The sequence below is a fragment of the Macrobrachium nipponense genome, chromosome 2 (genome assembly GCF_015104395.2).
Source record: "Macrobrachium nipponense isolate FS-2020 chromosome 2, ASM1510439v2, whole genome shotgun sequence".
Taxonomy (NCBI): Eukaryota; Metazoa; Arthropoda; class Malacostraca; order Decapoda; family Palaemonidae; genus Macrobrachium; species Macrobrachium nipponense.
The window spans coordinates 98911163-98936162 of record NC_087201.1 but is presented as its reverse complement, the minus strand read 5'-3'; the positions used below and the strand labels follow the sequence as shown (position 1 = coordinate 98936162).

Genomic DNA, 25000 nt, shown 5'->3' with positions numbered 1-25000 from the left:
TCAAAAGTGCCGTGCGAGAGAGAGAGAGAGAGAGAGAGAGAGAGAGAGAGAGAGAGAGAGAGAGAGAGAGAGAGAGAGAGATGTCTGAACGCAACGTGGTTCTAAGATGCAATGAAAACTTCCTTACGAAAGCTGGACAGTGGAGATGACACAACAATGGGACACGCGAAAGATGATGCAATTCTTTCCAGAAGCTTTGAATGTGACGCAACTTTACAGACAAACTGTGAAATCGCACGTGGTTTCAGCAACAAAATACACGTATGAAACCAGTCAGTTCAACAAAGACACGTATTCGATATGAACAGACTCGAGCAAAAGTCCCTTTCAGACGTGATGACAGAATTCCCAAAACACAACGGAGACCTCGATGTCTCTAATCAAACGTTTTTACAGATTAGGAAAGCAAACGGAGATCTCAGAGTTCCTCTAATCTCAAAGCGATGAAAAGTTGTTGAAAACCATTCTATCTCGAAATGGACAAAGCAAATCTCTCTTTCTTTACTACATTATATATTCTTTTACAATATGTTATGCGAAATCTGAACACTCATTTTAAACATCCTACAACTTTATGGCTAGCTAAGGAATCTGAAAAATGTTGCAGAATTCTATACATAACATTTTACACAGTCAAAGAGGGGATATATGCATTTTGAAAGTAGTAATATATAATAATAATAATATAATATAATATAATATAATAGATATAATATAATATATATATATATATATATATATATATATATATATATATATGCTTAAAAATCACTGTAGATGCACACACACACACACACACACACACACATATATATATATATATATATATATATATATATATATATATATATATATATATATATATCATATGACTTCTGGACAGCTTTTGAGCGATCATATCTAAATAAAAAGATCGATACAAAATTAACATATTGTAAAACATTATGAAATATTAGAGTAATATTTAACATCTTATTGAGAACACGTTATTCAGTAATATGCATCTTTATGTAAATAACGCATCATCAAAATTCCCGAGTATTAGCTATACTTTGTGAAAACTATACGAATTTTTCTTAACAGAAATGCAATTGGAAAATCACATTCTTTACACTGTGACATGACAAAACACCCTCGCTTAAGGAAAACTATCCTTGTTATATATATATATATATATATATATATATATTATATATATATATATTCTTTAATATACTTTAAATATGAAATGTTTCATGCCTCAGTAAATCAAAAGATGATTACAGAAAGTACTGTGAAATAGCCTGCTATACTGTAACATGACTTCGATCGTTTAAATACGGCAGCCTTGTCTCAAAATATCGAGGAAACTTCTAGTCATAACTTCATCTATTTTTCACTTATCTTGTTCCTCTCTCATTCCAACGTCTCTAATAATAATAATAATAATAAACTTTGTCATGAGATCCGCGCTTATCTCTTATCTGTCCCCCACCCTTAGTGTTATCACTTGCTACGTGGCTGACTAATGATATCTTTGGAAGGCCTATGATGTTATCTCGAGCATTCCTCGCTGAGCAAAGGTTATGACGTCATTCTAAGATTCCTCTGGTGTGTGTTTTGAGTGGTTATATATATATATATATTATATATAGATATATTTTATATATACTAATATATATATATATCTATATATATATATATATAACTTGATCACAAAACGTATAAAACGTGATGCTATGCACAAATAAAGGATGCCACGGAGGAAAATGAAAAAGCGAGAACTTTACCGAGATCTTTTGTTCTTAACGGGCCTTTACATAAGTAAAGGGCCCCATACACTGGATGATTTCTGTATCGTTTGCAAAAACATTGGGTGGAGTTTCGGGTCTGAACGATCTCGGCGGGAACCTGTCACGACCAGGTTTATTTAATTCCAGATGTTATGGAAAAGACGACCTAACCTCTCTCTCTCTCTATCTCTCTCTCTCTCTCGCTCTCTCTCTCTCTCTCTCTCTCTCTATATATATATAATATATATATATATATATATATATATATATATATATATATATATATATAATGGGAATCAAAACATCACAGCTTTCCCATACAAGGGAATATGCTCACACACGTGGGGATAAGGACAGTTACTCGATACTCATTCCATAATTTCAGAAAAACACCAATAATGAATCTCATTACAATAAAACAAGGATTTGAAACTAAAGCTGGGTGGATGAACGGTATTTACATAACTCTTACAAAGTGTCTGCCCAACGGATGGCAAACTTACTCATAAATCTAACACTTCCAAATCTTACAAATAGCTAACCAAATAGCTTGACTACAGAAGCAAAGTTGTTACCTGTATGCGTGTCTCGGGAAGAAGGATAAGTTCCGCTTTCATTGGGGGTCATCAACTTTGTTACAGTGACATACTGAATATATGAGACAATTTTGTCAAATTATTCACTGTTCAAATATAGTTTAAACTTCTACAAGCGCACAAATAATTGTCTCTCTTCTTTCTCACCGTCATCCCTACATTAAGGTGTTGGTTGCCTGATGTGCCTTTCCCTACAACATCAGATATGGTTTATTATTTGGCAAAGGGGTTTTTATGACCGCATGCCCTTGCTGTCATCAACCACAGTTCTTGGCGGTGGGCCTCGCCTTTGACTAAAATGTCCACCTGCAAGGCAGCAGTTTTGAGTTATTGTCGGTGGGCCTAGCCTTTTAGTAAAAAGCAAGACTATAAGGCAGCAGGTTCCAGTTATTGGCGGTTGGGCTAGCCTTTTACTAAAAAATGTAATACTGCAAGGCAGCAGCTGTCCTTTTTTGCACCCCTACCACAGGGTAGAAATAATTCTCTGCTCTGTTGGGCATTAACTTGTTACAAAGGAGAACCAACACACTAGTAGTCTACCTTCATCCCTGCCTAAATCATGAAGATTTTGTCACAAATAATATGGCCAGTATTAATCGCAACATTATGGAGGAGTTTTGGAAGTTTCATTTGACAACGTCCTTGAGAGAGAGAGAGAGAGAGAGAGAGGGTGTAATTGGTGGATGGATTGTTAGCAATTGAATTGGCTGTTGGTGAGTTCTGGGTTGTCTGCAGGTGCAGCTGGAGTTAGAGTTCTGTGTTTTGGAGTCAGTTTTTGGTCAGAGCCGGTGATGATCAGTAGTGTCGGCAGCGGTCTGTGGAAAGTGTTGAAGGCATTGAAAGTCAGTTAAACTGTGTGTTATTGATTTGTTGTTTAGTTGTTGTTGAGTTTGATATTGTTTGCTTTAGAGTTGTTGTGCCTATGCTGTTGGATTTGTTGTGCTTATGAGTTCCTGTTAAGTTATATGTGAGTTGTTGTGGTTGTGAGTTGTTAAGGGTTGTTGTTGGTGAGTTGTTGTTACATCTTGGTATGTTGTTAGTGGCTGTGTGTGTTGGCTTGTTGTGTTGTTGATTTTTTTGTTGTGGTTGTATTCCTTGTTTGTTGGTGTGTTGTTGAGTTGTGGGGTTGTGGTCCTTGGTTGTTGTGTTGTCGGGTTGTGGTCCTTGGTTGTTGTGTTGTGGGGTTGTGGTCCTTGGTTGTTATCTTTGTTGTTGGTGGTGTCTCAGCGACCTCGACCAGCGGACAGCACAGCATAGCCCTGAGTGTCTGGAGTTGGGTGAGTACATGTGTTTGTGTTTTTTTTGTTCTGTCTGTAGGTGGGTCAATTGTCCTGCGTGCGTTCTGTAGTGTAAAGAGGAAAGTGTGACTGAGGGTGAGTTTGGCAGCTGGATTGGTGAAGTTTATGTTGGGGGGGGGGGGGGGGGGATTTTGCCCACTAGTTTTTTGAGCTTGTGATCCCGCCACATTATTTTTTGGCGCCTGAACAGGGACTGCTGGTGCGGCAGCTGCAGGACGATTGGGGTAGTGAGCTGTGTGATTGGTGGAGAAAGCGAGGATGGAAGGGTTGAAGGAGATGGAGAGGCTGAAGGAGGAGTTGCAGTTGGCAAGGGAAGCTAAAGAAAGATTGGAAGTGGAGAATGAGAAGTTAAGGGTAGAGTGTGAGGAGCTGAAGAGCGAGTTGGAGGAAATGAGAGGAATGCTAAGGAGTGCGAGAGTGGAGATGAAAGAAGAGGTGAAAGGAGCAGAAGAGAGAATGGTTGAGAAAATGGACAAAAAATTCGAAGTAATGATGAATGCAATGCAGATGATGAAGGAATTCAAAGGAGAGGGAGCTGTAGGAGGTAGGCCTACTGGGTCTTGTGACGGGCCAGGAGTGGTAAAGAAAGTAGAAGAGCGAGTGGATGAGAGTACGAGTGACGAAGGTGATTTGGTTGTGATAAGTAAGGGAAAGAAGGGGAAGACACAGGATAAGGATAAACCTAAGGACAAGAATAAGAAAGGGGCTGAGGAAAAGAAGACTAAGTGAAAGAAGGTTAGTAAGGGTGGCAGACAGGATGAGACTAGGACTGAATACATTGGGGAAAGGGCTGAGAGTGATTTAGATAGCGGTGAGTGGAAACAGGTAGATAGAAGAAGGGTAAGAAGAGCATAGTCAAGAGTATGGATGTGAGTATGGAAGTGCATTCGTTCTATTCAGAAGAGGGAAAGAAGGGTCAGAATGGAAGTAGCAAAAGTGAGAATGAGAGTAAGCAGGAAGTACGAAAGGTTGTGTGTAAGAGAGAGGTACCCCGATGTGCACAATACGAGGAATATGGTAGAAGGGACATAGGGGACTTTTTTAAGGAATATGAGAAGTATTGTGAGGCTAAATATGGAGATAACAAGAGAGTTTGGGCAAGAGAGTTAGGTAGCTTTTTGACAGGATTTTTGTTGAGTATGTATGAGGTAATGATGAGTGTAGGGAATGTGCCGTATGAGAGTGTGAAAGCCAAGATTGTAGAACAGGCAAAGAAGATAAAGACTAGCGTTAGATATAGGAGAAAGCAAGATTTTGAAGAGGCAAGAATAAATGTTGGTGAGTCGTTGTTAATGTATGTCTGTAGATTAGAAACATTAGCCAGGAAAAAGTTTGGGGATGAAGGGATAAATGAGTGTAAGGAGTTAGTGCGAAAGTTGTTGGCGACTGTACCAGAGAGAGTATACAAGTTTATAAATCTGAAAGGAAGGAGAAAATGCGATGGACGAATGAAAGGTTGACGTGGAACGACATTTTAGAAATAGTATAGGATTACGAGTTAGATAGGTGTTTGGAAGAGGGTAGAAGTGTTAGTGTTAGGACTGAAGTAGCTGAGGTTATACCAGAGTTTAAAAGCTATAGGGAGGCAGTTTTAGAAGGGCTGAGGCAAATGGCAGAGCAAAAAGTTGATAGGAGCATCAGAGCATGTAACGTGAGTGTAGTTAGCCCTAAAAGATAGGAGTGCGAGTGTTGGAAGAGTAGGGTCAGTTAGTTGTAAGCGAGAGCAGCAGTGTTACAGATGTAGTAAGCAAGGACACAGGAAGAATGAATGTTGGTGGGCGCTAGGGGCGTGCTTTGGGTGTGGGCAAATGGGGCATTTAGTGAGAAAGTGTAAGAAAGATAGGGATATTAAGTGTTACAGGTGTGGACAGGTAGGGCACATAGCTAGGGGATGTCGGGTTACCCGTATGAACGTGTTTGCGGCAACTACGAGAAGAATGGGCATTATGCTTGGATGTATAAAGAACAGTGTGCGAAATGTGTTGAATGTGGAATGGAAGGTCATATAGTGAGTGTGTGTAGGTGGAAGAGGATGAGTCAAGCTGGGAATTAGGGAATCTAGGAGTTAAGGGGATTCAGTTGGGTGGCCCCTCTAGTGTGTGGATGAGTGAGTAGTTGAAAGTTAATAAACATGCGCCAAGTGTCTGTGAATGAATGGATCTGGAAGATTGGCAGTTGGTGTTGGATGAGTATGGAAGAAAGTGAAAGAAGGCAAGGAAAGGGAATGAAAGGGAGAAACATAAGCTGCATGATAGAGGGGTTAGTGTTAGGGTAAAAATGGTGGATAAGGCATGTGATACAGATGACTTTGAGGGAAGGAATGATACTTATAGTGTGTGGGGGTTTGAATTGTCAGGGTTTAGTGAGATTTCAGCAAGAAGGAAATCAGGCAGCAAGGACGTGGTTGGCAGTATGAATGAGTCTCTTCAGGAATTTGGGAGGAGTGTAAATGAGGTTAGTGATTTAGTGGCAGAGTAATAAGAGATATTGGAACAAGAGTTAGAAGAGGTAGATGAGATAGTTAATGGGATTTGGGAGGATGGTAGTAAGGGAGATGGTAATGGGAGTCTGACTGGAAGTGGTCTCGGAGAAGTGGATGGCAGTGTAACTGAGAGTGTGTATGAGGGCCCTCAAACAAGAACCAGGGGGCCTGCATCCAAGCATCTGGTTCTTGTTTGAGGGCCCTCATACACACTCTCAGTTACACTGCCATCCACTTCTCCGAGACCACTTCCAGTCAGACTCCCATTACCATCTCCCTTACTACCATCCTCCCAAATCCCATTAACTATCTCATCTACCTCTTCTAACTCTTGTTCCAATATCTCTTATTACTCTGCCACTAAATCACTAACCTCATTTACACTCCTGCCAAATTCCTGAAGAGACTCATTTATACTGTGGAAGGAGACGTTGTCAAATGTGACGGGGGAGGAAATATGGATGAGTTATGGGAGTTTCATTTGACAATGTCCTTGAGAGCGAGAGAGAGAGAGAGAGGGCATAATTGGTGGATGGATGGTTAGCAATTGAATTGGCTGTTGGTGAGTTCTGGGTTGTCTGCAGGTGCAGCTGGAGTTAGAGTTCTGTGTTTTGGAGTCAGCTTTTGGTCAGAGCCGGTGATGATCAGTAGTGTCGGCAGCGGTCTGTGAAAAGTGTTGAAGGCATTGAAAGTCAGTTAAGTTGTGTGTTATTGATTTGTTGTTTAGTTGATGTTGAGTTTGATGTTGTTTGTTTTAGTGTTGTTGTGCCTGTGCTGTTGGATTTGTTGTGCTAATGAGTTCCTGTTGAGTTATACATGAGTTGTTGTGGTTGTGAGTTGTTGAGGGATGTTGTTGATGAGCTGTTGTGATTTCTTGTTATGTTGTTAGTGGGTGTGTGTTGGCTTGTTGTGTTGTTGATTTTTTTGTGTTAGTGATTGTTTGTGCAGTGATCTTTTGTTGTGGTTGTATTCCTAGTTTGTTGTGGGGTTGTAGTCCTTGGGTGTTGTGTTGTGGGGTTGTGGTCCTTGGTTGTTGTGTTGAGTTGTGGTTCTTGGTTGTTGTCTTTGTTGTTGGTGGTGACTGAGCAACCTAGACCAGCAGACACAGCATAGCCCTGAGTATCTGGAGTTGGGTGAGTACATGTGTTTGTGTTTATTTTGTTTTTTGTTGTTGTGTGTAGGTGGGTCAATTGTCCTGCATGTATTCTGTAGTGTAAAGAGGAAAGTGTGACTGAGGGTTAGTTTGGCAGCTGGATTGGTGAAGTTTATGTGTGGGGGGGGGGGGGGGTCGGGGGGGGGGGGGGGTGGGGGGGGGGGGGGGGGGGGGGGGGGGGGGGGGGGGGGGGGGGGGGAATTTTGCCTTCTTGTTTTTTGAGCTTGTGATCCCGCCACAACATGAACATTTGTATCACTTATTGATAACGCGTTGAAATACTATTGTGTAACACAAAATAATAACAGGTCTTTGAAAGTGAAATCACTTGGAATAAACTACTTTTATATATGTGAGATATAGGCTAACTTACACACTTGAAAACAGTGAGGAAAACCAGTTTCCTGTGCTGGGCTACAAACAGTTGTGCAGAGGGAGTCTGAAACTCTGAATAAAATGTTTAATCGTTGTTTCGTACTTGTCAATGACATGAAAATCTTTGCTGTTAATATAGTAAGTCTTACACATATTATAATGATTTCTTATGATTGATTGCTCAGGATCAGGTAATCTACTACCAGTCCTATGACTTGGCTCCCCGTGGGAATCTGTGTACCCTCATGCACGTGCCTCTTTGTGCACCCTAAGCACATCCCATGGTTTTATTTCCGAAAGAGCTGTTGTTTTATTGTGTTGTGACATAGTATTTTGATGTGTTATCAGCATGTACACCAATGTTTCATTTGCTTTTCTTTTTTTTTAAGCTTTGACCATGCAACTTCAGATGTGTCGCAAAACGTTGACATTTATGAAAAACTAACTCTGCTTATGTGCATATTTATAATATATTAATAGTCTAATATATAATATATATAATATTTATATATTAATAATATATAGATATATATATATATATATATATATATATATATATATATATATATGCAACATCATCCCGAACTCTGTGAAAGGTAGTACACGCATTCGAGTCACCCATCCATCGCTATCACGACAGTGCCATCTGCAAATATTCCCAACAGTAAATAGATAAGTACGGGATAAGGTTATCGATTTGCTTTAATTACTCGCTGTTTTACGCAAATCACCACAGTGCTTTCGTGTCTCTAGAATCCATAATAGATTCACCAAAATATTTCGAAAAATCGTTCTTCATTACCAGGGAGAATCTCCAAAGATATGCAGGTAAAGTAGGTAAACATAAGCATGCTAGTGATGTAAATAGAAAACGATGACCAATTTTCGCCATGTAAATTTCTTTTAGTTCTAGAATCATCAAGGGGAACCATAATTATGATTCGCTGGCACAGTTATCTGAGGAAAGGCCAGGCTGTGACTTGAAATTTTAACCTAATCAACTGAAAACTGTAGGCCCATACCTACCTCATACTTCGACCGAAGTGCAGTATATTACGGTTGTACTATACATGGACGATAATACTATACTACACAACAATGTCAAGTGTCTGTTTCTCATAATGTAATGTAACTTATAATATCCATATGTCCATCAACAGTTACCGGGAGAAAAGAATTTTGCGATTATTCTCCTGTTTCTTACTGTTTTTCACACGATGACAAAATCTGGAGCTGAAGCCGAGGAACTTTCGGTGGACATTGGGACTGAGGAAGTGATTGCAGAAGACGACCGAAGTCCAACGGGAAAGGCAAGTCTAGAACTTCATGTCAAACCAAACAGAAATTAGAAATCTGCGGAGTTGGAATTGTTTGAAAATTACCACAAACCTTTTTGTTCTTCCTCGTCGTTATGTATGACTTTATGCGGATTTATAATAGGGGTTTTGTTTTAGATTTCTGAGAGAGATGGGGGAGAATCAATTACTTACTTGCCATGATATTAACTTTCACAATGTAATGAGGTTATTAAGAAATGTTAATCCTCGTAATGGCGCTGAATTTCATTAAAGGTATTTAAATTCTTAATTAAATGCTAGGAATGAAACACGCATATATCAAAGCTCTCCATAACATGGTATACAACCTCCAAAATTTTTTCGTAAAATCGTATTCGACTTTCATTCAGGCCGTCTTTCAGAAGGCTGTAATGAGATATAAATACTTTGTTGATTTTTATTATGTTGGCCTTATGCCAGCACGGGCTCTAGCTCATAGAGCAGCCCGTAATTATGAATACTAACATTATTTATAACATGCCTGGATATAATACCAAAATCTGAAATATTTCCCTTTAACTGTGCTCCTTTCATGCAACGACAAGCCTTCACTGGCAACGAAGAAAGAACGGAATAAAATCATAATAACTCTAATTAATATATAATAGGCCTCTTTAGTTCTCGATGATACCAAGGACATCGAAAGTGCATTCAACAACGAGGACGATGTCCCGGAAGAAATCGAGGAGTGTTCGAGGATTTCGACCGAAAGAGATCTTCCACAATGAAATTCATCTTCGCCTCCTCGACGCTCTCGATGGTGAGCGGTTCGTTTCGTTTCCCGACTTCTCTCTTTGTCTGTCACATGTTCACTCTCCCGACCGCTGCTTCTTTCCATTTCATCATCGAATCTATTCACGATAATGTATGTCATCATTTAAAGATGTGACGTCGCATTGCATTACAATATTCGATTTCAAAATTGCATCAAAAGCATTTATTATCATTCTACTGGAAATAATATATATGAACATGTAAAGATTTCACGTTGCACCACATTATAGAATTAGATTTTTAATTTCTACATTAATATAATTTATTATCGCTCTATTGAAACTATAAAAATTAACATGTAAAGATGTGACGTTGCATTCCGCGTTCATTTTTACACTTCATTTAAACTTCTCCTAAGGTAGTTACAAAAAAAATCCTTCATAGTTGCAATATGCAGGTTATGAAATTGAAGTTGGTTGCACTTTTGAAGATTGAAAAAAGTAGAATGATGAACAATATTTCGGCAACTTAACCTAGAGATTTAGCTGTGTATTATCTTCTGAACCCTTGCAAAGAACAGTCGAATGACGTGTGAAAGTGAATGGATTAAGTTAACTGTTATTATTATTATATTATTCCACAGAAATTAGTCATTTTGTAGAGGCTGTCCTCACCCGAATTGAATCCGCCCTTAAGATTCTGTTGCCTCACGTCCAAGAATCTCCTATGTAAGTAATTTATGTTACTGTATTTATGCAAATTGTATTAAAAATGCGGGTGAATAAGGAAATATAGTAGTGATATTCATAAAGTAGCACGAACTGGATATGAAACGATATTTGTAGAGGATGATGCCTTTGATGGAAGGCAGTGGAGAAGGCACATCAGGCAACAGACCCCTTATAAGATGTAGTCATAACGGTGGGAAAGAAGAGTTTGTATATAAAATGTCACGGTGATGTGATAAATAATTATATATATATATATATATATATATATATATATATATATATATATATATATATATATATATATATATATATATATATATATATAAGTGTGTGTGTGTGTATTTTTTGAAACAACAGTTTTTGGAGGGAGGATTAGTTTATGTCCTATATTTACTTATAGTGCAGGCAAATTAACATCGTTAGGGGAAAAACTTGATAAGTTTTTTTTATATTTGGCAGGGAAACCCTCCCCCACCACCAACCCCGCCCCTTTCGGAGTGTAACTTTCCGCATATTTAGCTACTCATTTTTCTCCGAAACGGTACGTCGGACATATAAAAGGTATCGGTAAAAGAAAAATAATAAAAATCTGCACAAGTTTATCTGTATGACCTTTTGCTCAATATTATTGTTTCGACGCCGAAATGTAAAACTATCCATTTCGCCCGTACATTCCGTCCAATTACTCTTAAACGACGCATTTCTTGTAAAAATGCCATATAGACGACATTATAGAATGAAGATTCTTCTTTCATTGGGTGTCTTTGTTTTCCTCTAAATATTAAATTAATGATGCAAACGAAACAAACCAACGAGAGATTTTAAATTCATAGACATGCATAGCTACTTAGTTCACATCGTAAGGTTTTCAAGGAAAAGCTTATAAAAAAAGTTATACTTCGCACAAGAGATGAAATGTGCTTTTGTTGTTTGTCACTGTCATCAATAGCACTTCTTGAAGAATGATTTTTGCTAGTGCACAGTATGTCAGCATAATTGCGTCGTTAATTTAATATTCAGAGGAAAACAGAGACACCAAATGAAAGATGAATCTCCATTCAATAATGTCGTCTAAAGCATTTTTACAAGAAATGCGTCGTTTAAGAGTAATTGGACGGAATGTACGGGCGAAATGCGTAGTTTTACATATCACGAAAATGTGTCCTCTACTTTCGGGGTCATTTGCGCCGAAACTAATGTTTACAGCAAAAGGACATAGAAATGAACTTGCGCAGAATTTAATTCGTTTTTTTCTATTGCCTCTAACTTTTATACGTTCAGCGTACGTTTTTGGAGAAAATTCGGTTTCCCCCCCAAAAAAGCGGGGGTTCCACCCCCTCTCCTTTCAGAGAGGGAGTATTTAGATCTTTGTTTTATGACCTTTGAGGAGTATTTCTGCCAAATGTTGAAGCTCATCATTTGTTTCCCCTATTCACCCTTTTTTCATCTAATTTACCTGGACTATCAATTATTAAAACCCTATACCCTAAAACCTAATCATTCTTACAAACATTGGTATCATTTCTTTTATTTTTTATTATTATTTTTTTCGAAATAAAACTATTATTATAAAATGTGACCTCACAAAATTGTAATTATTAATAGGTTATATTCTGCAATGATTACATTCAAGTGCAATTGCATTATGTAACATATTAGGTGTCGGAAGGTAGTATCTGTTTACATGAAAAGAAACAATTTATCTACACCGCGTCAGAATATTTGATTTCCATAGGACTTGCCTCAGCAAGGCTTCTCTCTTATGTTTATTTTTCTCTACCATTTCTCTTTGAAAATGGAGTGGAGATCTAAGAGTAGAAGATCTTTTCCCGGAGGTCCGTCGCTTCCTCCACGGCACCATGAGAGATGTCTACAATGTGATCAGGACCTCTTGGCGCGACCTCATCCGCATCCACGTAGCCATGGCCAGTGACGCTGCCCAGCAGATGCATGCTCTCACGATTGTAAGAGGTATGTACAAACCTCCATCCACGCTTTACTTATTTTGTAACGTACATTAATAATAGTCAAGTATAGAAGTGGCGTTGAAAGTATTTTACAAATGAAGTATTTAATTGTTATAAATCTCGAAAATTCTTTATGTTTTATTCCGATAAATTCAAGGAAGAACTACTGATTTGTGTCTGAAATAGCGCCAGATATGTGTATTTGATCAGTACAAGTATTCTGTTGTAAGAAGGGGTCTTATCTCGTTTACAAGCGGATTAATTAGTACTGGCCTATTCCAAATGAAAAATATGTACAGGGGTCAGTTGCGAGGAAGCCATACGAAGCATCAACAAAATTGTTATTCTCATCTTCATAGATCTGTATACCAGTGCTTCCCTTTGTTACTAGAGTTCCTCATTGGACGAGGAGGTTGCATACTCGCCTACCAGTCTGGTAGCTCGAGTTCGCTGCCACCAAGCGCGGAATGAACTGAATTTAGAGGCTATATTTCTGTTCAATTATTTTGTGTTTCCACTTATAACTGTAAATATATTGAATGTGAATTTATGTCCTTTATATTTTATCCTTGTTGTTAGTATGAGTAGTCCTAATTATGAGTATTAACTACGAAGACCACGTTAATTAAGTTAGGTATATAATATTTGCAACCTTTGCGTCAGTGGAAAATCTTGCAAGCATCCCAAGTAAGCTGGATGTTGGATCACGCCGTGTTTAATTAAACTAAATGATCAAGTCCCTTCTATTAAATATACACTCGAGTTACAGAAAAATGAATATTTACTCTTTTTGGAGATTTATATTAAACGGGAACCTTTTGCTTGTAAACCTAGTATTTACATATAGGAAAAAGATAAATAATCTGACATATGGACACGATTATTCAGGGCATCGTATAAACATCAAAATTTCAGTTTTTTCATCAATGTTTCTTCGAACCTTGCAAATAGTCAGTGCTGAGTTTTTAGATCAAGAGAATTCAAAAACACTTGAAAAATAGGACGAGATCTATATATGCTATCCAACTCACATTATGGATATTACAATAAAGCTATAAAGACCTATGAAAAATCGGAAAGAAAAAAGAAATGTCCTGAAACACCCTTTGTTTGCCACCTTTTATGGGATTTGAAGCTGTAAAACCGTTTTTTTTTTTTTTACATTTATTTAATACTAATGTATCCTTCACATATAATAACATCAAAACATACTTATAAAAAATAGCGCCTGAAATGATAGCAATACTGTACACAATTACAAGGTTTCTTGTATGGATTGTGATTTACTTTATTTAGGTCAGCCCAGTAAAGACTTTAATACTAGATTAAAAACAACACATATAGTAAGTAAGAGCAGGTCAAACTGTATGCTCTAATTTTTAATCTTCGTGAAAAGTCCTACAAAATAAATTGGACACAAAACAATGTCATACTACAAAGTAATGAAACCATTTTCAAGAACTTGGTGGAATCTGTTATGATTCAGTTGACCTGTGAAAATAATCTTAATTTAAGCACAGGATTATTTTCTTTTGACCCTGTAATAAAACTTATGTTCCAGGTGGATTTTGAAAGTCAAAATCAACAGAATTAGCGAACTCGTAGATTTCGATGTCAATCTTTTGACAGTTTTGAGACCACCCAACCTTTTTGTATTCCCTTGGATTTGGTAACAAGACGAAAGTACTTTGCATCTCATCAGTTCACTCTTTCCTTCTTGGTTGCAACTACACACACACACACACACATATGGGCAGGTGACAGAAAGAATGTATGCCTACGTGTACACGTGAGCGTTAACATGGAAGGAGTGACAAACAAACCAAGTACAAAACCATGTTCAGTAGACATTAAGAGTATCAGTTTTATTACAGTTACATATGTAGTGCAAAACATGCCATATACACATTGCCAGAAATTATGCAAGATAGTCCTACCGCAACACCATGTCCAACGAACGAATACATTTACGTGATCAGATTACTAACGTTGCTCTCTCTCTCTCTCTCTCTCTCTCTCTCTCTCTCTCTCTCTCTCTCTCTCTCTCTCTCTCTCCGTAAATATTTGCACAGGCAATCTCTGTTTCTAAGAAACGGGTGTAAACATAGAATATAATACAATATACTGGAAAATAAAACATGCAGACAAATAGTACGTGCATGTACTACATGTGTGCAAAACATTTTTTTTTTTTTTTTTGTCAGTTAAAGCAGTGTTGTACCATATGTTCACGTCGCCATGCAACGAAAACGAGCTCGTAATTTGTCAGGGTAAATGAAGGGAAATCAATTACTGCTGCTTTATATCGCATGATATGCAAACAAGAGCTTGTACGGTAAAACGAAAATTTAAGAGCAATCAAACGTGATTGCAGGAAATCGTTCGTGAAAGGGAAAATAGCGTAGCTGTCGTGAGGTACAACTCCAACGAAGATTCTCGAGCATGAATTTATCTTGCCTCCTGTAGCAAGCTTTTAAAAAGTAGGAATCATATCAAGTATTCATATACAATGGAAGTGTGACGCGTCAGAGTTACTACAGGGTTGGTCAGGAAGTAATAAAAGAATTGTTTGCTTCGGGTAAAGCTTTCCTGTCCTTTGTAGGCGGCTACCTAAGGAAATTTGCTTCTGCCTCCCAATGCCTTGATTTCATAATCCTCTTCCTCCGACTTTGTATGATGGTTCCTCTTCCTCTCAGATGCGCAGATCCAGGGCGAGGAGAAGATAAAAGCGAGCCTCATGGAACTGTCTGTTACCCTCAGAGCAATCATTCTCAACAGTAAGTATTCAATCACCGTTTGAATTATGTAAAATTTCTTTTTAGCTATTCTTAATTATATAATGTGTATTCAGACATTTTAAGTGGTAAATTACTTACTCCCATCATTTGGGATCCATTTTCCGAAAAGGGGGATTACAGACCATACACATAGTACATGGTGAAGTTTTCGTTTTGCTTTTGTTTGTATTTCTTCTTCTTCTTCGTTTTGAAGCGAAGTGATTGAAGAATCAACTTCAATTACACGCGAGGACTTAGACATTTACGCAAAGTGCCTTAATCAGACATAAATGCAGGCGAAATTGTAGAGACTTGAAAAGCAATTATTCAAGCGCCCAGTAAACTATACATAACCCAATTAGATAATATATTAATCTGAATCAGTAACTGTATTCCAAATGAAATCCAAGATTGTAACCTCTAGAAATACCACCTTCACTAAATATTTTCTCTTTTATTTTGCAAACCACCAAGGGATTTTAAATATCTCTATAATGAAATTCTTAAGGATGTAATTTGCAATATCGAGACTAATTTCTACCTGAAATCTGTGCTTTTACAATGTCCTCTCTGGACGAAATGCGAGTTGCCTGCTATGGTGAATAGTGACATATTGATATTAAAAGAGATTGGGTTACACATAGGCTAATCAGTTTTAAAGAGTTTATTTTTGGCCAAATTAATATTTCTTTTAGTATATTTATGCTTCACTTTATTAATTTCAGGTATTTATGTTTTACAAGAATCGTTGAAATTACCTGAACACACAGAGCCTAAACAAGCAGCAGCTCAGATAAATCAGAAGCTTCCAAAGGTTAGTAGACCTACTCTCTCTCTCTCTCTCTCTCTCTCTCTCTCTCTCTCTCTCTCTCTCTCTCTCTCTCAGGTTCAGGAACACGTTTAATTCTCATCGCTGCTGTGGCGGGATCACAAACTAAAAAACAAAAACTCATAAAACACATGTACTTATCTTATACTAGACACATTCAGGGCGAGGAGCTACATTGTCCGCTGGATACGACGTTCGTAACCCAACACACAAACAACCAAACAAGGACAACAACCACACAACAATTCAGTAACTATACAACAAAAGACCACTGCTCAAACAATAACTAACAACATCGAAAAACAATAAAAAGATAAGTAAATACCCCACCTACAACATTAAGAAACCACAACTCGGCAACAACAACACTCAACAACTCTTCCACAACACAACAGAACTCACAAGCACAACAAATTCAACAACACAGGCACAACAACCTTCTAACATACAACATCAACAACAATTCAAACAACAACTTCAAACATACACAAAATAACTGACCATAAATAATATTCAAGACTGCTGCCAAAAAACTGACTCTCCACCACAGGCTCTGGTCACTGACTGACACTGAGTGACACGGCAACCGCACCAGCAGACAACCCAGAACTCACCAACAGCCAATACAATCGTTAACCATCCATCCACCAATTACGCTCTCTCTCTCTCTCTTACAGAAAACCAGAAACATATATATTACACGATCCTAACAGCGATACCAACTGCGTCTCTCTCTCTCTCAACGTTGTCAAATGAAACAAACAGATCGTGCCTCCATACTACTGTTATGTTCGCTTAATTTCTGTCAGGATTATTTAAATGAAGCTGAGGTGAGGCGGTAATGGACCTTGTGATTTTCGTAGACGATTCATTTTTATGACCAGCTTGTTCTCCGGTTTATAGCAAGTTTATGAGACTCTTGAGTGATTGCCAGTTTAGAATATATGTGCTGCGCATCTGCTCATTAAATGAACATTTAAAACTCAACATATTTTTTGGTGTTGATGCCTACCTTACCCTAATAGTATTTCCCATGACGAAAGTTATAATATATTAGTTCTTCACTAATGTATCTCTTCTATATTTGAATGAGAAGTATTTCACTTTGAACTATAATTCTCTTAATGGTCTACTATATATCCTTGATCTTATGATTAAGCTTCAGGAAGGCCTCAATGGCGTAGATGACTGTCGATGATGCTGGGTTTAAAGTTCGTTGATTGTTTTTCCCGCAGGTTGCACCGAATTTCTTAGGGACGCTAATGATGAAGATGATGGAAAAAGGTGAGGGTCGAGATGCTCACAAAAAGCTCCACACCAACACTCTAAGGTACATCACAGGACCCGTCAAAAAGGTAATCCTTTTTCCATCTTCAGTGTTCATATAGGTACTGTACGTATATTTTCATATATGACATGATACAGAACCTGAGACACTATCATTTTTTTTCTTTTGTCAGATGTATGAGCAACTCAAGGACCTTAACAGAGCTGAACCGAGCTCAGAGGACCTTCAGATCTACTGGAAGTCAATGATCGAAGAGAGTCACTTGAGACTCATAGAGGATCCCATAGAACCCTCCAAGTATGAAATCGTCTTCCAAAATGAAGAATACTTGACAGGGCTGGTTTTGGGGTTAATGGAAACCTTTTAATTTTTGTTCTTCTGTGTTAATTTATATTTCTGATTTCTTTAAAACCCAGTGTCTTCAATTCACATAAAGTTATATCTTAAATGTAGCCATCAGTTTCTTCATGAATATGCCTTGAGTGCAAGTTCGTAAGAGTTTTCTAAACTTTGCATTATGCATATCTTTTTATATTGAAGGTAATAGTAATAACTAAAGAACCTTCTAGAATCCTTTAATAAGTCCCAATAACTTCACACTCACAGCACATCCAATTATGCTTCTCATTTTCTGAAAAAAAATGTGGAAAAAGAGGAAAACATTAAAGAGAAATTTAGCACGGTTTCGTCGGATTTATTCTTAAATTCTGCATTATAATGATAACAATGATTTCTGTTGACATCTTGTATAAATGGAGATATTCTGACTCAAGTCAGCTTGTAGTGAAGTCAAGGTATGTTTTCTACAATCTAACCAATCATTCAGCTGATTTTGTTGGACTATCGTAGTTTTGTATTGTTAATTCTTATGGACGGACGGCTTGCTGCAGTGACGTTGGCACTGGTATGAAATATGTTTCTCATCGTGGTATTCATAGATACTTATGGTGGTATTAGTGATCTGTCTCTGAAGAGTCAGAGTTTTCATGGAAAAATGTTTGAAGAATAAGCAAGAGGAAAGACAAGAGCACAATTCAGAATTGCTGAACCATTCCGTCTATTCTCCACTCTTTTTAACCAGTTAATAATTAATTGATTGGGTTTGGTAGATTTCGTGCTTCTGCTCTTGAAATATTTATTGGTAATAATCAAGTTTATTGGAAAGAAGGACATCTTACCCAGGTGCACTCAGTCCACCTCATGGTATGTGTTGGACTGGTATACACCCATCCCTTTTTAGCATCTTGGAGGGGAAGGAGTGACAGGGATACGATATTTCTATATCGTGAGCAGGGAGAACTTTGCGGGTATAGTTTCTCATCATTGTCCAGCGCATTTTCGGCCTTGAGCTCTACCCAAAGTCCTGCTCAAAGAATAAGATAAATGATAAGTTTACGAATAAATATACTGCAACTCGAAAGAGCGTGCAGGTAATAATAATAATGGTATTTACAGTTATTAATAACCGGAGACACTCATCTAGAAGGAACAGAGCCGATAGTTCATTGAGATGTTAGGCAGACAAACTTTCACAGAAACGAGGAAGAACCAGAAGACCATGACACAAAGAAAAGAGAAATGTGAAGGAAAAAGAATAAGAAAAAAACTGGAGCGCTCTGGCGCCAAACCTCAGCAGTAGAGAAATGGACTTGAGCCAACATATGGTACCTACTGACTTAATGGTGCAGTCTTTCGGGTTTCATAATACGAAATAATTAGATTATTAACAGGCAAGACGGTATCCACTGCGACAGATCGCCAAATCTTCATCAATGTCAACCTGAAGGAAATCATAAGGAGGTGTCACCCACGTTCTTTAGAATTCCTTTGCTCGTTCTTCTTGAGATATCCCGATGTCCTTCCAGCCCTATTGGTGAAGTAGCGTATAGTTAAATGTAAAGGAGTCGAAAAACAAGTCAATATAAATATACAGAAGCAGTGGTTGAGAACAGTGGGTTGGTTCTCAAGGGATAGTGTCACCTTTTGCAAGTCCTCAAGGTGAAGGAAGGGACTGAGGCCAGGCCAGCTCGGCAACTCCCACCGGCGGGGACAACCGTCACTGCAAGAGACGGAATTATATATATCTATGGCTAAAAGTAATATTTTTTTTACTCTATAAATAGATTTTTAAAAAAAAAAGATGTTTTCATATGTGTGATTTTTTGGATTATGACTGGTTTATTTTCATACTACCTTATATTTTCTTATTTGTTTGGAGGGGCAAAAAAAAAAAAAACTGCTCTTGAAATCGATTTTGCGTCACTTAAAGTACAATAAAAAGAACCACGCGATTCTCAACTTCGATTTCCTTACTGGCTATCTCTGACTCGCCAGGACTCGCTACTATCGATCTTTATCTTCCACTAATGGGTACCTTAGGGTTTAAAGGGGTTTGTAACCTTGCCTGTTCACCTTTCCTTTCACTTGCAAATCATACCATTTCACTTGCATATCCCATAGAATCATAAATAAAGGCTCACCTCATATCCTAAAAATCACCTTTCCACATGCAAAATATTCAAATGACCTACGGGCTGCTCTTGAGCAAGAGCCCGTGCTGGCATAATGCCAGCTTAATCTTAAACAACATCAATCTCAACTTCTTTGTAATAGGGGAGATGATTCGGACAGTGGGATGGTCCGGACAGTAGATTTCCTGGAAAACGTAAGGGACCCTTAGCTCCGAAAAATCACGTGAAATGGTGAGTTTGTTTACTATTGACACGGACTTTGGTTAAGAGATGTATACATTAGTACAGAGGTTAAATTTTGTGGTTTTTCTCATTTCCTATGTAATTTTTTACGTTTGAATCGTAAGGGGTGGTGTAGTGAATATGATAAGGAAGTTGATGATCAGTTTGGGTGTGATTTTGTAGTATATGACGATGTTGTAGGCAGCTGTACCCACCTGTAATCTCAAAGGGCATAGGGCCGAGGGCGTCATCAAATGGTTATGGTTATGATCTGTGAGGGATGGTTCGGACAGTCTAGGGTAGGGTTCGGACGTGTCCGAATCATCTCCTAGCGAATGCTTTACTAATCAAAAATATTTACGTTATATTTTGTGTATCCATTCATTAGCTCCCTTATTACCTTATAAAGCACTTCATAAACCCATCATAGGACCCCTCATTACAAAAAAAATAGCCTACCATGGGATGAGAGTATAAGAAGAAAACAAATAGGGCAAGGGATCCTTCTGTTGCTACTATAGAAATAAACTTAAGGAGTTTCGAGAAAAGGGTGGTTCAGGTAGAACATGATTATGTGAAGAAAGATAGAAACAGTGTTGACCAGGAGGGTTTTCACCACCTGTACAAGCACAGCAACCTGCACCATCATCACAACAGCAGTTTTCGCTTGAGAATATTCGACCATTTCCAAAAGCAGGAGAGAGGAATTGGAGACAGCTAAAAGCAGAAAGCAGGGAAAATGCATGATTGCAATGGAACTCCAGAAAAGCTTGAACGTAAACAGAACGAACAGAAGTAAAAGCCAAATATCCCAGCCAAGAAATAAAGTTTGGAACTGATACCTTAAGAACATCAAAAAGCAAGAAAAGATACTAAAAAGTTAAACACAAAGGACCAAACCGGTGATGAAGACCTTCATCATCGTCTTGAAGATCTCTTGACGGCCGAACTTAACAATAGTTGTTCTGACATCTTGGAAGAGGAGATCAGAGACACAGAAGTTGGTTTCATTGATAAATTCCCTGAGTAGTGAGACTTTGTTCTCGTTGGAATAGATCCAGTAAAATGTAGCTAAGTCTATTATGTAGGTAAATTAACCAGCAATTTAGACGTGTATGATGAATTTTAGATTTCTTATTTAAGGAAATCACAGAAATTTGCTACTATAATAGTTTTACATTTCCATAAATTGAGGATAAAGCAACTGTTGGTAAAGAGGCAGTAATTGGAACGCTTCCTATCTCAGTTCAGCATAGTATTAAAAGAAAACAGGGGTATTTCAAAGTTCGTTAGGCCAACATTAAATAAAATTTAGGCACAACAAATCTCATGTATTTGAGTTGCATTTTATGTTTGGTGTTTACTCATGGAGAGAATTAATACAAGCATATTTCGGTTATTTAACCATTGGCAGGCGAGGATATTTGATTTAATTTTTGTTTTGAAGGATGCAATATTCTTTAAGCCAACTTTAATATTTATTCTCAGCAAACATCGTGGATTTCAGTTACTTGTTTCTCTGTTTTTTCCCCCCCCCTGGCCAGAATCACCAAGGGAGATAATAATCTTTTAAGTTGATTTTGAGTATTTCAGTTAAACATTTCGTATGGTATTTGTTTCATTTATCATCTGACTTGAAGGTAAATATCAATCATGATAACTGTCCGAATCATCCTATGCTCTTGCCCGAATCATCACCATGGGTAGGGATGATTCGGACATTTTGGAAATTTTTATTTGAAGGCAAATAGCTTCAAGTATAGCAAAGTATACGACTTACCAAATTCACTCGTAAATGTAGGATGATGAGGCTACACATTGACATGTCAACGACATCTCTGCTCCTTAAACTCTTACTTCTAGATGGAAATTAAAAAAAAAAAAATGTCCGAACCATCACCGCCCTCTCCTACATATAGCTGCTATACCTAATGACACCTCTGACCGGAACGCGATAAAATCGCAAAAAATAAATTTGCAGAGTTGCCCTTTCAGATATATTGCCCTTTGAAATCATTGCCTCCGGTAAACTATTTCGTTTCTGTAACTAATTACAGGAATAATAAAACAAAAAGTTTCTTTTAAAACTGTAAAAAAAAATTATATCGTCCTTTTGATGCTATGACCCAGTGGTGGTGTCTGCAGATCTGCGCCCTCAAGTCCCTGGCATCCACTGGCTGAGTTATATCAGCATGGTTACGGCAATAAACATAACCTTTGAGTAGAATTATACTTAATCTTTGATAAACCGTTGTTAGCTCATGACGTGGCATCTCACAAACGATGCCTGTTGAGACTGTCAATATTCCAGAAAGAGTTACTTGTGGTATGTCACTACAGCCACCAAATACATTTATCTTCAGACAAATATTTGAGAATCAGAAATTCATCATTCATTCCGATATGATTTTTTAGTGATAATCTTATCCTAATAGCGATGGGTTGTGGACCCCTTAGAGGGAGGGACTTATAACTCCTCTAAATAGTAGATAAGTCATTTGTTGTTTGGGTTACCAAATGGCCATGGGGGTGGGTTTGTGTCCCTATAACCCTAATAAACTTAGGATACTTGGGAAGAAGATATATATATATATATATATATATATATATATATATATATATATATATATATATATATATATATACATATATACATACACACACACACACACACACACACATATATATATATATATATATATATTATATATATATATATATATATATATATATATATATATAGAATATAAGTATTATATATATATATATATCATATATACATACACACACACACACACACACACACAGGAAGATTGGGGCATCTAGAACGCCGCAAATTCAGTAGGAATAAAACAGCAAACAGCCATCATAGCATTTTAAATTTATTGGCCAAAATTTTCGAGACCACATGTCTCATCATCAGGGCTGTAAAATACAAAGAATAAAAATTACAAAAGACTCAGTTTAAAAAACAAATCTCACAAAGTCTAAAAACAAGAAACTTGAATTTAAAACAAACAAAAACAAGCTAAAACATTATTAAAAAACATTGAAACTAATACTTAAAAAATACTTTTAAAATCTTTTAAAATGGTATATATAAGAAAAAAAAAAAAATATGGTGTTTAAAATGTATTGTACCTTACTCTATCTGAGCTAAGAACTGAGTGACATTCTCAGTTTTTCAGGAGGACGACGTCAACTTAGGCGATATGTACGATAGTGGAGAGTTCTGGCTGTTTAGGGAAGGAACAAGCTGCTAATAGTTTAACGATTTCAGGATGGAGAGAGAGTGGCCATTGGGTGCTTGGGCGATAACATTAAAGTCTTCATAAGAGAATGATGTCTTGCATTTCTTACAGTAGTCTCGAAAATTTGGCCAATAAATTTAAAATGCTACGATGGCTGTTTGCTGTTTTATTCCTACTATATAATATAATATATATATATATATATATATATATATATATATATATATATATATAATATCTGCATCTTGGTGGTCAGAAGGTAGAATACAACATGATTGTAGAGATAGAGCGGGTGTAGGTAGTACTTGCCGTGCTAGATAGAAGTTGGGGATTTGCAAAAAGAATGTGCAAATGTGCCAATGGGGCAGAATAATGAAAGAAATAAGAGTGAGCGGTAGCTGTGGCAAGGTTAATCAAATGCAAGGTTTGGTGTTACAGGAAGGGATAGGACAGTGGGCAGGTATAGGCTACGCGGGGAAGAGAAAGAGTGGATTCTAGGAGAGTCTGAATTCATGCCTTGCTGGGTTCGGGGAGCTTGCAAAAGTGGGGTTGTAACTGGATGAAATTGAATACAAAATTTTGATATATAATATATGTAGTATGTATGTATGTATTGTATGTATGGTATATATATATATATATATATATATATATATATAGATGTATGTAGTGTATGTATGAATGTATGTATATATATATATATATATATATATATATATAATATATATATATATTATATTGAAAATTTAATATGTATATGTGAAGGGCCAAACTCATAGATTGGGTTTAACCCTTCACATATCAAACCGCGAGCCACTCGATCTTGCGATATTAGTTACGATTGGAAAAACCTTTATTGGAAAGAACGGGCCGTGAAGCCGTGAATGCCTATGGTATCTTTTATGTGCAGCATGTCAGTAAAGGGTCTTCTAACAACTATCTTTTTAGCTGAAAAGGTCTAACACAAACTTCTCAACTGAACAATGAGCTTTGTGGTTTTAAAACTCAATCTCGAGTGTTGTGGTTGGAAAAGAAATTTCCTTTCCGAAAAACCAAGTATAATATAGAGAAAGAATTAAGTATCGACGCATACTCATTTTTACACAATCCAGTATTGTTATCAACTTCGCTCAGACACACAATTCTTTACTTGTGTTTCTTAAACGAAAAACTGCCTTTGCACTCAATTTAGATAGTCGCAGAAATGAGGCATAAAAAACATTTTAGGCCGGTCGACCATAGTCAGTTGTGACGTCACAAAACACGATAGTCAAGTCAACGCCACATGCGGAACGTGAGTACCTCAATTACAATTTGGGGATGAATTTCCACCAGGTTTTGCTAGTCATGTCGCGTTTGTCAGGTTGTGCGAAATATGAGGCGTCATCCCGACGGAATTCATTTGTATGAAAAGTGGATGCCTTAGCAGTGGCATCTACACAAAATGAATAAAAGAGATGATTGGTAAAGTCTATGAGAGACTGCTTAGGCCACACAGGTCCAAAGGGGCTTTGGAGTTGGGCCGGGCACAACTGCTTTCTACCTCCTGCCCAGGTCGAGATCAAGGCTTCCCGGTTACTACATGTATGACGCTTGGCTACCCTACGCATACACCCCCACCTGATGATTTGGGAAGTAGCTTAAGGTTGAATACTAACTAGGTAACCTACACCAAAGCCTAGGGCCTAGACTACCCACCTCCCCAGGTATCTACCTAGTGTCAGGAGACTTGGGGAG

At 37.5% G+C, this 25000-nt stretch overlaps 1 protein-coding gene, 1 long non-coding RNA gene and 1 pseudogene across 2 annotated transcripts in view; 1 reads left to right on the top strand and 2 right to left on the bottom strand.

The window, feature by feature from the left end:
- Positions 1-41, bottom strand: part of LOC135220840 (uncharacterized) — a 5938-nt gene extending 5897 nt beyond the window's left edge. Inside the window, exon 1 of the long non-coding RNA XR_010315801.1 lies at positions 1-41. This exon is cut by the window's left edge and continues 213 nt beyond it. This is a non-coding gene — a long non-coding RNA (uncharacterized LOC135220840).
- An 8326-nt stretch (positions 42-8367) lies between these two features.
- LOC135220837 (uncharacterized) lies at positions 8368-17771 on the top strand. The gene is made up of 9 exons (XM_064258397.1): positions 8368-8504; positions 8837-8986; positions 9622-9773; positions 10371-10455; positions 12260-12429; positions 15122-15202; positions 15928-16016; positions 17267-17386; positions 17492-17771. The coding sequence occupies exons 3-9, from the start codon at positions 9638-9640 to the stop codon at positions 17684-17686; spliced, it is 876 nt and encodes a 291-aa protein (XP_064114467.1). The 5' UTR covers positions 8368-8504; positions 8837-8986; positions 9622-9637; the 3' UTR covers positions 17687-17771.
- A 123-nt stretch (positions 17772-17894) lies between these two features.
- LOC135221578 (DNA-directed RNA polymerase II subunit RPB3-like) overlaps positions 17895-25000 on the bottom strand; it is a 20885-nt pseudogene continuing 13779 nt past the window's right edge.

Coding starts and splice junctions, on each gene's coding strand:
- LOC135220837 (XM_064258397.1), top strand. CDS start 9,638: ATGATACCAAGGACATCGAAAGTGCATTCAACAACGAGGACGATGTCC. Junction 9,774..10,370: donor CCTCCTCGACGCTCTCGATG/GTGAGCGGTTCG, acceptor ATTATTCCACAG/AAATTAGTCATTTTGTAGAG. Junction 17,387..17,491: donor TCACAGGACCCGTCAAAAAG/GTAATCCTTTTT, acceptor TTCTTTTGTCAG/ATGTATGAGCAACTCAAGGA.